The 14,209-nt window shown below is 36.8% G+C and overlaps 1 protein-coding gene across 2 annotated transcripts in view; it reads left to right on the top strand.

Moving 5' to 3' along the window:
• The window catches only part of PPP4R3A (protein phosphatase 4 regulatory subunit 3A), a 35,691-nt gene extending 26,461 nt beyond the window's left edge, over window positions 1–9,230 (top strand). For both annotated transcript variants that reach the window (XM_047794651.1, XM_047794652.1), the window contains exons 11-15: window positions 5,109–5,278; window positions 6,100–6,242; window positions 6,833–7,023; window positions 7,387–7,613; window positions 8,493–9,230. In XM_047794651.1, coding sequence (XP_047650607.1) covers window positions 5,109–5,278; window positions 6,100–6,242; window positions 6,833–7,023; window positions 7,387–7,613; window positions 8,493–8,603 — 842 coding nt within the window. In that variant the 3' untranslated portion in view covers window positions 8,604–9,230. The remainder of the gene's footprint in view (window positions 1–5,108; window positions 5,279–6,099; window positions 6,243–6,832; window positions 7,024–7,386; window positions 7,614–8,492) is intronic.
• Window positions 9,231–14,209: the final 4,979 nt, after the last annotated feature.

Raw genomic sequence — 14,209 nt, 5'->3', positions numbered from 1 at the left:
CCCTAGCCTGGGAACTTCCATATGCTGTGGGTGCAGCCCTAAAAGGGGCAGGGGGAGGGGGAGCTACTTCAGAGACCATATGTGTGGCCCACAAAGCCTAGAATATGTATTGTGTAGACTCATGGAAAAGGTTTGTAAAATCTTTTTGAGCAACAGATTTGTCTTTTAATTTGGTTGTTCTTAGCTATACATATTTCTCAAAAAGTTCCTTTTACTGTGTTCTTAAGACCCAGACCCTAGTCTGCTGAAATAAAACATGTTTCTGAGTTGGAAATAGGTTAATCCAGACTATTCTTGATCATGTAGCAGTCAGCCTTCTTTGGTAAGTTGGCATACCAATTTTAGGGTACCCTAGAGGCTCAGTAAGATTTCTGTTGGTAGCTAACTCTTGCCTTTTGGTTTTTATAGGTAAGTTTGGTTGTTTTGTTGTTTAGAGAGGCATTATAATCACCCACTAATTAGAGGTCTGAACATTTTTGCTGTCTTTACTTCTTTTTAAATCATTTTGTTTATGTGATTTTTAAAATATCCTTAAATTATAAAACATCATTTATAAGAATATTTCTGATGTTGATTTATTCTATCAGCATTTTATCTTTAAAATAGTATTCAAAATAGAAAGTTTAATGTATTTTTGTAGAAGGAACCTAACAGGTTAACAATTGCTATAGTTGAGCTTTTCAGACTAGTGCACACACTTCAGTATGCACTAAAAATACTTGTGGCCGGATCTTTTTCAGCCAAAAGCAATAGGTAGCATCTGTGGCATTAAGCCTGGACTGCTAAGGACAGAAAAAAATGTTATCTCAGTTCTGCTTTACTAGTGCATATCAAGAAAGACATTTAAATTCATGTTCATTTTTCTTATAAATCTGTCACCCAAAAGCAAGTCTAGAGGGAGTTAATAATGAACATTTCAGGAGTTCCTGTTGTGGCTCAGTGGCAGTGAACCCAGCTAGTATCCACGAGGACGTGGGTTCGATCCCTGGCTTTGCTCAGTGGGTTAAAGATCCAGCATTGTTGTGAGGTGCAGTGTAGGTCGCAGACGTGGCTCGGATCTCAAGGTGCTGTGGTGTAGGCTGGCAGCTACAGCTCCAATTAGACCCCTAGCCTGGGAATTTCCATATGCCATAGGTGTGGCCCTAAAAAAACCAAAAAAAAAAAGATGAAAAAAATAACATTTCAGCTGTTTATCCATGTTCAAGTGTGGGAAAGGTAATTTGAGCAAATGGGAAAATTGAATAAATTAATGAGGTTTATTTCAATAAATTTAACACTACCATGTTTTATTGATTCTAAAATATGCATTTATCATCTCAAATCAAGGTGAGTCTTGCAATTAATGGCATGTCATGATTTGGTAACTTTAAATTTGTTTTGTCTTGGTAGAAAAGGTTTTTTGCAATCAGTGGCATCTTAGATTTTTGATAAAGTATGATACATAGTTGGCACTAGGAAAAAGATAAGATTAAGACTGGACTCACCTGACAAGGGGCTAAAAGTTCATTAGGAGGAGATAGTCTGTAAAAATCAAGACAATATCAAAAGCACTATAATTGAGGTGTGTTTGGAAGCATGGTAAAAATGATTTATTCTCCATGAATGAGGCAGATCAGGAAATTCTTACAAAGAAGTAAATTAAGTTGTGTCTTGATTGTGGAAGAGTGTGGCATTCTTGGTTGAATACAATGAAGATGAACAAGTGTGAAAGTGGTGTGTTTGAGGTCTGGTACAGGTCTAATGGGAGAGTCTAATGGGAGAGTGGCAGAAAAGGAAAGGCATTGCTTCGGTTCTTCATCTCATTTTGCTTACAGTATTGCAAAGAAAATTCCTCACAGTTTAGTAAGAACTATGAAGAGAATCATTGCAAATTGATGAGTAGGAAATTGAGCATGCTAGCAAAAATTTTAGATATGTTTTATTATTTTTAACTCAATTTGGCAAATATTATCATTGAGACCTTACTCTGTCTCAAATGATTCTCAGTGTGGCTCTCTTCCCAGGATTGCAAATGAGTAGCTTCTGAAAGAAGATGCCAATTATCGGGAACATGCTCTTTAGGACCAACTGTACAGGAGGAGTTTTTATCAAGGATTTCTAAAAGAATTAAGTATAAATTTGAGATTTAAGATATTTTCAGTCTTAGGAAAGAGTACACTGAAATAAACAGTTTTTGGGTTTTCTTTTTTTTTTCAGGGTCACACCCACGGCATATGGAGGTTCCCAGGCTAGGGGTCAAATTGGAGCTGTAGCTGCCAGCCTACACCACAGTTCACGGCAACGTGAGATCCTTAACCCACTGAGTGAGGCCAGTGATCAAACCTTCGTCCTCACGGATGCTAGTTAGATTTGTTTCCACTGCACCACGATGGGAACTCCCTATGTGTAGTATTTTTTTAAGGGAGGGCCTTATAAGTAAATTTAGATGTCTGCTTATAAGGACAAAAGATAATGTGGTTAAATGTACTGTTTGGGGGCTTCCACTTTTTGTATCTGCTGGTGGTTAATGATTATACGTCTATCATGTTTAAAGACTATCAAGTCTGTGGGTGAGGACAGCAATCCTATTTGGTCTTTATAGGTTAGATACATGTGTATCTATATAACACACACCTTATAGGTTAGATACCTGTGTATCTATATACACAGACCTGTTTTATCAGTCTTTTGGCCTTTTCCAAATTCTTGGATCTTATATTGTAGCTTTTTAAGTTTATTATTATTATTATTATTATTATTTTTTAGGGCCGCACCTGCGGCATATGGACATTCCCAGGCTAGGGGCCGAATTGGAGCCGTAGTTGCTGGCTTATGCCTCAGCAACGCAGGATCCAAGCCGTGTCTGTGACCTACACCACGGGTCACAGCAACGCCTGATCCTTAACCCACTGAGCGAGGGCAGGGATCAAACCCGAAACCTTGTGGTTACTAGTCAGGTCTGTTAACCACTGAGCCACGACGGGAACCCTGAGTTATTACTTTATGTTGTCTGGTTGTTTTGGTTTAAAATACGGAGGAATGAAGTAAATTTTGGGTAGATGCTTTAATTCAGCTATCATTGAAATCTGTGTGAGGACTGAAGAAAAAAAATTTGTGGTAGATGCTTTTATTCACCTATCATTAGTTACTTATGAGGCAAAAAAAGTTTAAAACTTAGAAAACTGCATGTTGTGTAAAGTAAAGATTATTTGTTTTAGAGATGATTGAAACTAAGCATAAAAGATTCCTGGCATGCTAATGAGGTTAGAGACGGAAGTGGAAGCAGAGTGTACCTTTACATTGAAAATCCCACGGCTGTGCTAAATTGACCTATCCCCAAAGCTTTCTCTAATCTCCTTAGAGCAGCTTGACTTCACACAACTCGCTGGTAAATTTTTGAACGTTAACTTCTCATTCAACAAGCAAGAATAGGGGTTGGATATGCAAGTTTCTTTTAGGGGAAGGATTTGGGTGGAAATGATGCAATTCTTGATATAAATAAATAAGGACAAATGAGCAAAACAAAAAGCCCATTAGAAGCACCTACCTGAACAAACCTGCTTGTGAGGAGATAGTGGTACTGTCTGCCTACTCTGGTCTTAGTGAATTCTAGGAAGGGGGTTTTCACTTACCCAGGAACTGCATGCAGACCAAAGGCTTCAGCTAGTATGTGTTATGGTAGGACACAAGTCTCCACAAAGCCTGCAAAGTTGGAGAAACAATTTTTTTAAATTATGGAACTTGCCTTAATTACTAAAAGCTTAAAATCTGGCCTATTAGCATGAGCTCTAAAGTATTGATTTTTATTCTAACAAATGGAACCGCCTAAGTTCCTTTGTCAAGTAACATGTTAAAAAGAGAAACAAGTTCTCAAATCATTGTTTTGGGAAAACAAACCCTTGCTAGGCTATGACTTATCACAAAGAAAAATGATGCTTTTTGTTTAAAATGTCTTTCACCACGCTATGTATTTGAAAAAACAAAATGCAATATACTATCCTATAAACTATTTTGAAACTCCCTGCCCAGAGTGTCTCTTTAGTAAGAGACATTCTTAAATAAGTTGGATTGTTAAGGCAGTTTATAATCAACTGTACCTAATTGGGCATTCACTTGTGGACCTCTTTTCTGCCATCTAAAGAAAAATTGAGCTGCTTTACTCCTCTGCCTTCCTACCCAGAAACCGTGTCAGCATGGTTGCCTGGCTACCTGCTCATGAAGGACTTGATTAATAACAAATTGGCAGTTTAACGAGCCACTTCCATGATCTCCAAAGAAATCAAAATACAAACACAATATTTAATCTTGCCAACCGAAGACGATGTGACTGCATGAAGTGAGTATGCTTTTTTGAACTGTTTACAATAACTGGGGCATTAACTTACTGATAATTCCATTTAGGTAAAGAGGGCTTTGTTGAAGTCTAGCTGTCTTGAGTATATTTGGATCTTGACGAATGGTGACTTAGGTAACTCCCCATACCTCAAGATGTAAATATACTTTTTAATCTGTAAGTTAAAGCCTAATTAATTATATAAAAAAGGAAAAACTAGGGGAAAAATTAAAAAGCATACTCGCTGCAATAAGCATAGAGGACCACATTTTTAAAACATCCTCTAAATTGAGTCCTAAACTAAGAGAAGGCAAATTTGGGGTCATGCAGATTCTGTGGGTTTATGGCATTTCTGCAAATACATCCAAAACAAACAAATGTAAACCCATAAACTGATACCAAAATAAGAGTGTCCAAAAATAATCAAATTATAGAGTGGATTGCCCTAATAAAAGTGTTTTTCCTACAAAGGGCTACTTTTGGAAATTTTCTCATCTTAAGGAGTATGATAGGTTAACTCATTTATTAGCCTTGTCTTAGTTCTTATTTCAGATATAAAGTACACTTTGGTCATGATTTCTGGAACATTTCTGGCTTTCTAAGACTTGTGTTCTATGATAACATACGCTGCTTTTAGAATACATCTTTCTGATAACCCCTTTTCTTTAGGTTCACACATCTGGAAGCAGTAACATATCACTGCTCGAAGAACTATGTTTATTAAACAGGTTGTTTTGTAATTCTAGAATAGTTGAAAATGGTAGATAATTTGAATAACAGTGCCTCTGTGTTTCAGGTGCTCTTCGTTTTAAGAGAAAGATTATTGGATTAAAAGATGAGTTTTACAACCGCTACATAATGAAAAGTTTTTTGTTTGAACCTGTAGTCAAAGCATTTCTCAACAATGGATCCCGCTACAACCTGATGAACTCTGCCATAATAGAAATGTTTGAATTTATTAGAGTGGTAGGTTCTATACCTAGTAGTTAGAATTTTGGTTTTAATTTTTTGAGAAAATCAAATATGCACTGTTGGTATTTCCACTTATTTATTTGAGATTATTGTATTTGCAGCAGATTTTGAAAGAAAACCAGTGTTATCAAAAGTTTATGAGAGAGCAGACTAACAAAAAACAAAATAATTTTTCTCAGCAACTATGAATCCTTTATAGGATAGTTGTAATCATTTTAAGAAAAGTAAAATTATAGTTGACATAAGTATTTGGATGTGGTTTTTGTTCATTTTGTTTTTAACTTTCCCCATGTATCTCTAAGGAGCAAACTTGATTTTTAACTGATAGAATGGGCTGGTAATTCTCAACCATTGGTGTGTGTCAGAACTATCTGTGGCATGCTTTTTTTAAAAAACGTTATGGTAAAATATACATAACATAAAATGTTCCCTTTAAACTGTTTTAATAAGTGTGCAGTTCAGTGGTGTTAAGTGCATTCACATTCTTGTGCAACTGTCACCAGCATCCACTCTCAGCACTTTTCTGTAGTGTGATTTTAAAATACATATGCTCAGGCCCCACCCAAACTTACTGAAAAAGAATCATCTAGGGTGAGACCTGGGCATTTACCTTAGAAAGAGCTATTGGTGACTCTGAGGTACAACAAAAATTGGGGACAACTAAAATAGTCAATTTATGTTATGCCCGTTTTCATTTGTTTATCACTAAGATTGGATAATAATTTTATGAAGTCAAACTGTTTCGGAAGGGTTTATGAATTCCATTAAGAAGCAATATCCCGCAAAAATAACATTTTTCCCGCCTTTTTTTACAGGAAGATATAAAATCATTAACTGCTCATGTAATTGAAAATTACTGGAAAGCACTGGAAGATGTAGATTATGTACAGACATTTAAAGGATTGAAACTGAGATTTGAACAGCAAAGAGAAAGGCAAGATAATCCTAAACTCGACAGGTAGATTACAATCTATTTTTGAACCTATTTATCCAGTGACAGGTTTATGGTGATGGCTCTTTTTTCAGCTTGGTAGGGGAGGGGGAAATAAGCAGAAGCTGTGGTTTCCCCTAATGGTCAGGGTCAGGCTTCCCGGCAGTGTTAGGTAGATATCTGTATGATCTGGTGGACTTTTCTTAGGCATGTGTCAAGCTAGATAACGCAAAAGAAAAGAAAAACAGTGGTGTGGCAATAAGCTTTCTTGTGCCCAAAGTAAAACAAAATATTATTTGCTCTAAGATTGCAAGTAATTTTAAGGAATCTTAAAATCCATAAATTAAGACTTATTATTTCCTAATGTTGACAAGTCTAATAAATAACTTAGCTGTAACAGTACAATTTTGATAATAGGAAGTTTGATTCTACTAATAACACTTGAAGTGGAGTGTGGGTTTTCATTATATGCTGGGTAGAATCTTTTCTTTTGGTCAGTCTCTATGTGTATTAATCCATTGTCTTATTAATCTGTCGAGACTATAATTTGGAGCAGTATTTGAAGACGAAAGGCTTTATGGGTCTAATTTATTCTGCTTCCTTCTTTTTACTCACAGTATGCGTTCCATTTTGAGGAATCATAGATACCGAAGAGACGCCAGAACACTAGAAGATGAGGAGGAGATGTGGTTCAACACAGATGAAGACGACATGGAAGATGGAGAAGCAGTGGTGTCTCCATCTGACAAAACTAAGAATGATGATGACATTATGGATCCAATAAGTAAATTCATGGAGAGGAAGAAATGTATGTTGAAAAGATGGGGAAGGAAAAATGAAGGTTTTCTCCTCTTTTCTTGACATAGTGATTATAGAGTGTGAATTAATAGCTGTGTTGTGAAGGTATAAACTACATTAATTTGACTTGAGTGAGATATTTCAGGAATGGTAGGAATGCTGAATGTGACACTGAAAGTTCCTTCTCATTTGCAAAGTCCAGTGGATAACGGTGCTTAGTATTTTGCTAATAAGCTTTGTTCATAAACTCAATTTCAGTGTTGTTCTCTAGCAAAGGAGTCAGCTGGTTAATTGTGTTTTAGTGCCACCTCACTTGGGGGTATTTTTAAAAGATGAATACAGTTGCACCTATTGACAATATTCTCATTTTTAGTAAAAGAAAGTGAGGAAAAGGAGGTGCTTCTGAAAACGAATCTTTCTGGTCGGCAGAGCCCAAGTTTCAAGCTTTCTCTCTCTAGTGGAACAAAGACTAACCTCACCAGCCAGTCACCTGCAACAAATCTGCCTGGTTCTCCAGGATCACCTGGATCCCCAGGATCTCCAGGCTCTCCTGGATCCATCCCTAAAAATACATCTCAGACGGCAGCTATTACTACCAAGGTACACTTTTCACTTCCAAAACCTACCTAATTTAAGCTTTCTCAGTGGTGTTTGTGACCAGCAGTCCTTTGGGAACTGATGTAACATCTGTGAACTATAGAATAATTCTCCCACCAGCAGTTGAGAAGTTCCTCAAAGTTTTTAGGACCAAGACAGATGTTTGAATATATTCTTATCCTGGTTATCTGCATTTTAAAACCTTAGGTTCACATTTGTATTTGTCAAAACATTTACAGAAATGTTAAAGTTTAATTATTTTATCCACTTTCTCAATTAATACCTAGAGAAGACTTCACGGGGAGAAGATAATCTAAATATCTAGACTCTCTTAAATTCATTTTACCAAAACAAGTAAAAGTATCAAAACTTTAACACTAGAAATGGAGGCAAGATGTGATAGAATAAAAACCAATTTTTCTGGTTGCCTTTTGTTTACTTGGATTTAGCAGACTGGCATTTGGGATTCATTGATTTCGAGCACGGCTGAAGGGACAGGGCAGAATCACGTTCCTAACCCCTAATAGTCTGTGCACCTTCATTTCTAGTGGTCTGCTTACGTTCTGTGGTTTTGACTTTGATACTGTTTGGACTCTGTTAAAAAATTTATTTTAGGGCACTGCCTTAAAACATTTTAAATTCAATTATTAGTGTTTGTCTCCTGGCTAGTTTGCAAGGATCATAAACTACCTAAACATTTTGTTATGGAAAGCTTAGGAAATATATAATGAATTTCAGCTGCATATAGTCTCACTTCCCACAAATAACCAGTTAGTGTGTTGAAGAGTGGGGGGGGGGTAACCTTTATCCAGATTTAAGAAATGCTACATTTAAAAGTGTCTCTACGTGTTTTTTCTTGAAATAATCCTTATTTCCGAATAGGGAGGCCTCGTGGGTCTGGTAGATTATCCTGATGATGACGAAGATGATGATGAGGATGAAGACAAGGAAGACGCGCTACCACTGTCAAAGAAAGCAAAGTTTGAGTCCTAATAATGGCAACGGCCTGTGATCAGTACCTGTTGAGAAAACTGGTTCTCCACCCCTCTCCCTACAAAATCAACAACAAAGCAGTGGTCTCTTGTGAATGACTGACAAAGATCAGCCTCGCACACTTGACTTCTGCTCATCAAGTGCCAATTCAATGGAGCAGGAGGAGGGGATATGATGTATTTAGGGGAAAGACTTAACTTTGAGCTCTCCAGCTTGGACCACACATTGCCCTTTTCTCAGGGAAGGAAATGGAAACAAAAAGCCAACAGGGCAGGGGGTTTTGTAAGTGGAACTCTGAATTGACTGGTCAGTTGCTACAATCAGAATATGCTTTCTCGGACCATGTTTGAGACTGAGAGGAATATAGGCTTTTCGGCCCTAATTCTTCACTAGTTAAGAATGCCAGCAGTTTCTTTGTATAAAGAGACCTGCCTTTAAAATCATACATTCTGAACATTTTAGTCAAGCTACAACAGGTTTGGAAAACCTCTGTGGGGGAGGGGTGAATATAAAGTTTCTTCTTTTTTTAATCTGTTCCCTTTGCCCTTCAAACTGCAGATTTTTTTTTTTTTTTTTTTTTAAAGTGGGGATTTGTCCCTACTTGATTAAAGATTGAGTGGAATTCTAGATGTGGTCATTTGTGTCATAATTTTTTTTTGTTTCATTTTGTTTTTGATTTTTTTTTTTCTCCCCTGAGTGTATGCTTAGTTGTTGAGTATATATATTTGGGACCATTAAAAATTTTTTTGATGTAATATAACCTAACGTTGTGCTGGTACCTGTTTTGCCATGTGTAATTTTTGTTCTACATCACAGTTCTTAATTTTTGTTTAGAGTTTTATGAAAGATGGTATAGTTTTTATTGACAAAAAGCAAAGTAATCTTACAACTGTGTGCATACAAAAAGCAATACTATTTTGTGACTAAATATTTTATATTAAAATTTACATCAGCAACTGTCTTGAGAATTCAGGGAAATAGAGTGGAATTAAAATTTCAACCGTTTTGTTAAACCTTAGAAACGTGAAATTAGTATTCCAAAGAGATTCTGAAATTTCATATCTTGGGAAAATGATGGTACATTAAATCAGAATTGAGGATGAATGATTAAAAATAACATTTGACTTTTGAATAATAAAAAAGCGAAGAGTAAGAGAAATTGTATTAATTGTATTTTTCTTTTCTTCTTTTTTTTTAAACTATTTCTTTTGGAATGCCTATAAGTGGTGGTTCCTAAATAAATACCTGGCCAAAGGACCATCAAAAGAGTATTTTTAAATAGGTTCTTTTATTGTCTTAAGTGTACTAAAATTCTTTCAAGGAAATGAAAATAAAGTATCTCAATTCCACATACCCTCACTTTTTTAAAGCGAGGAGTTTAGAACTTAAGAATGTATTTACAAATGTGAATAAAATTCATATCTAGGAAAAGGATACTATTTTAAGTATCATATACTTTCACTGGATAATCTAGCAAGCACTGTGTGCTTCTACCTTAGCTCATCTTTTGCTTTGCCCTCAGTACATTGTGGTACCAAAAACAAGGTTATATGGAGTAGCTGAATAGAAAACCAGAAAGCAAACAACTTGCTAGAGTCATTAAGAGTTTTACTGTTGGCTAAATTTTTTTGAACAAAACTTCGGGTGCGTTATCAACTACGGGAGTTTATTTCACTACACTATAGAGCTACTTCTGAGTAACAGAATAAGTTACTGGCAATAAGTTTAATCAACTTATCTTACAAATAAAAACTTAATAGGATCTAAGTTAATTATGTCTTCCTTTATTACCTAGAAAGACCCATGCAAAATTTTTGTGCCTTATAGTTTAAACTGACATTTCTGACTGACACTTCATTGTCTTGGTATCCTGGGGGTTATTGGGCAGTGGGAAGAAGTGTCCCTTGTTTTCATGAATTGAGATCTGATGAATTAAAACAAAAAAGATATTAACCTCTGGCCTTTAACATTTAAGAGAAGCTTTTCCCTTGATGGACTGTTGCATTTCTTTACCGAAGCAGAAACATGACAGCCTGCTTTAGTAGGAGAAAAAGTCTAAAAGCCGCTTGTTTCATGGAGGAAAACTAATAGCAATAAATTGCTAGAAACACAACACCTGAACTGACACAGCTGCATGTGACTCGAAAGTCCATGCTTTTCAGTATAAATACTTGACCTTAATAACGGATGTGAATATAATGATGTGATTTTTTTCCATTTGAATGTCACCTATTGGTTCTTGTGCTCATTTTAGAATGAAAAAATTTCACTTTTCAGAGATTACCTAACAATTTCTAGAAAAGACAGATAATTACTTCAGAAAACACTGACATTTCTGTCTTGTCCAAAAAAGCTACACTGGCTTTTTTTTTTTTTTTTTTTAAATAGAATGAAACCTAGTGGGTTTCCCCTACGTGATTGTACTCAGACCCCGCATGTCATTTATGCAAGTTTGTGAACTTGGAAATGAGGATGTGTGGAGTAGGCCGGAACATTCCTGGTTTTGTTCTTAATTTAAGCAGTGGTCTTTGCAAAGCTTCCAAGTTTAAACTGGAAGATTTCTTTAAATGGCTAACCTAAATTATCAACATATTTCTAGTATTCACCATTAATAACTGTTTAAACAGCACTGTCAGAATCGCTTTAGAGGGAAATTTAGGACCCTCAAAATTCTTTTACATAGGTTATATTAACCTTTTCTGCCAAAACCTCCATTTCAAGCAAGAGGATTACCAAACCAAATTTTTATGGGATGGATTATCACACCATGGTAGCAGGACACGGACACGTGAGAAAGGGCAGCAATCATCAGTACACTGTGGTTCTCAATGCTTAATCGGTTTGGTTTTCTCTTTGGCTTTAATACTATATCTTGGCTCTTGAGAATGATATTTTAAAAGGAGACTGTAGGGAGGCTGTCTTCAAATAGATAAATGTGCTAACTGCAGGAGTCAGATGTCTTGGTCCTTAAAATAACCCTGGTTGGAGACACAACTTCCCTTGACCTTTCCGCCTTGCTAGGTAAGTTCTTAACCGTGGACTCGGGGCATAGTGATTTATTCAACGTGATGTTAAATGGGTTTTTAACTTCTCTGTATTTCCAACATGGTGCAAATCACACCCTACCTACAAATTGAGGGGATCCCTCTCCATCCTTATCTTGGCATTTAGGCAGCGTTTGCTGTTATCCACTGTCTTGCTGTCTTACTCCCTTGGCTTCTCTAACATAATGGGTTTTAACATTTCTGACCTTTCCTACTTTCCGACAGCTCCCTTTGTTACCTCCTAAATGCTGGAATTTGCTAGGGTTCCATTTTGGGTACCATCTTCCCAAGTTCCAGCCCCCACCTCGCTAACATGTCCCTGATCCATTCATGCAATGCCCTAAGAATGCCGCAATCTGTCATGTACCCCTCTGCGTGCTCTTCTAGCCTTGTCTGCTTGATGAACTCAGTCATCATTCCAAAGTGCTCCCCTGACACTCAGCTGGAAGAAAGGGGTTATATCTTTCTCGGTTTGCAGCCCTCATATCTAGCGTGATAGCCCACAGATGGATCTCCAAGTGTTTACTGGATGACTGAGCAAAGACTGAGTAACGTGCATACAGTATACAGACTGGGAGAGTTACCCGATATCCTTACACAGTCACGTTTGACTCGTTCTTGATCACAGAAGTCCCTCTGTCTGTAAAGGGGAGGAGGACTCAAAACCTCTGTCCTCGCCTTTGTACCGTTGAGCCTTAGGTTAGTAACACTAACACAGGGCTACTCGAGGTTCATATAATTTTTACAACTATTGTAAAATTGAGTCATTTTAACAACTAAAATTCTACTTAGATGAATCATCCTGGCCTCTAGCATCTCTAACTCTTAATTCTCTTACTGGTCTGTTGGTCACAGTTCTGAAGACCCCTGCCTTTTATCGCTGGGCCTAGCGATAAGCTCTAGATTTACAAACTACTCATCTGTTGGTCTGATGTTTACTAAAATCTGCCCTTAAACTCTTATATAATGGTCTCTTTCCTGGAAGGCAGGCCCAGGTGTAGGTGATTAGATATATAGGTAGATTGCTCGGGTAGATTTCTTAGGTAGAATCAGTGGACATGTCACAGAAATGATGAAAAGAGTGGCTTTTCTTCATTTCGGAAAGAATAACATTTTGGATAAAGAGCCATTCAAATTGTAGTACTGCATTTTAGCATTAAGTACATTTATAAAAGAATGTGTTTCTGATGTCTTGCCAGGAAGAAGATCAAATTAATTTTACTCTGATGCTACTGTAGTTCACAAAGAAATTGCTCCTTCAAGTTTTCTCATCCTTCTACAATACTACTCTGGAAGAAGACAGGAAACAGGGACACGTTTTTTTTAACCTAGATGGTTCCATTTGGCTCGTGAGAAGTAGGTGTCCCGTCACACCAAAAGCCCAGAAAAATCTGGCCTTATGAATTTTCTGGTGGCTTTCAAAAAGGGTCTGAATGTTACTTGAATTGTTATTAGTGAAAAACTTTCACCTGAAGCTGTCCCATACAAAGGGCCAGACAACCCTTTAAGGACCTGCTTTGGAGCCTAGAATGCCAGGGAGGGGATAAAATGAACAGGAGTTTGAATGAGCACTGAAGAAGTCTCAGTACATAAGCCACACGTGTTGTTAAATCACACTGATACCAAGAACAAATTTCCTGGGAGAAAGTAACGAAAAGTTGCAGACAGAGACAAGGTATGAGGGCAACAGCATAGTCAGAATGGCCTGGGTTTGAATTCTTAACCCTGCTACTGAGACCTTAGACAAAATCCTTGAGCCTGGTTTCCCCATCTGTAATGGGAAACTCGTGTGAGGACCACAGAATAGATACACATGTAAAGCAACTATTCTAATGGTATATATTCAATAGATGGTGATATATTAATGTAGTTCAAACCTGAAGGGAGATGGCTATGGCTCTGATATTTAAAAAAAAAAAAAAAAAAGTCTATGGCATTTTGGCCTGGGTTACTCCCATTCTCACCTCCCACTACTCCCTTAGCTCAACCAGCTAGGTGATTCTACTAATGCAGGACAGCAGTGAAAAGCAGTTTCATTTCTGGAAGTGGCTGACTTGATTGGCGTGGAAGAACACACAGCCTTGGGTGTTCACAAAAACAGTAACATAATAAAAAAAAAAAGACTCGAAATACTAAAATCAGAAATGTAAGATAATTGGTTGGGATACTGTTACAGAAACAAAAAGAGTATAACGGAATACTGTGAATAACTATGCCAATAAATTAGATGAAACGGACAAATTCCTAGCAAGACATAAAATACTATTTCTAAAGAAATAGACAAAAATCTGAACAGACCAATTATTAGCAGGGACTTTGAACCAGTAATCAAAAACATCCCAACAAACAAATCCATGGATTCACTAGTGAATTCTATCAAATATTTAAAAATTAGTAACATTCCTTGTCAAAATCTTCCAAAGTTTAGGAGAAAACACTTCCAAAATTCATTTTATGAGGCCAGCATTACCCTGATACCAAAACCAGACAACAAGAAAAGAAGATTATAGGCTAATATTCCTGATAAACATAGAAGCAGAAATCTTCAACAAGGAGTTCCTG

Source organism: Phacochoerus africanus, chromosome 9 (assembly GCF_016906955.1).
Source record: "Phacochoerus africanus isolate WHEZ1 chromosome 9, ROS_Pafr_v1, whole genome shotgun sequence".
In the NCBI taxonomy this organism is placed as follows: domain Eukaryota; kingdom Metazoa; phylum Chordata; class Mammalia; order Artiodactyla; family Suidae; genus Phacochoerus; species Phacochoerus africanus.
This window is presented reverse-complemented; position numbering and strand designations above follow the sequence as displayed.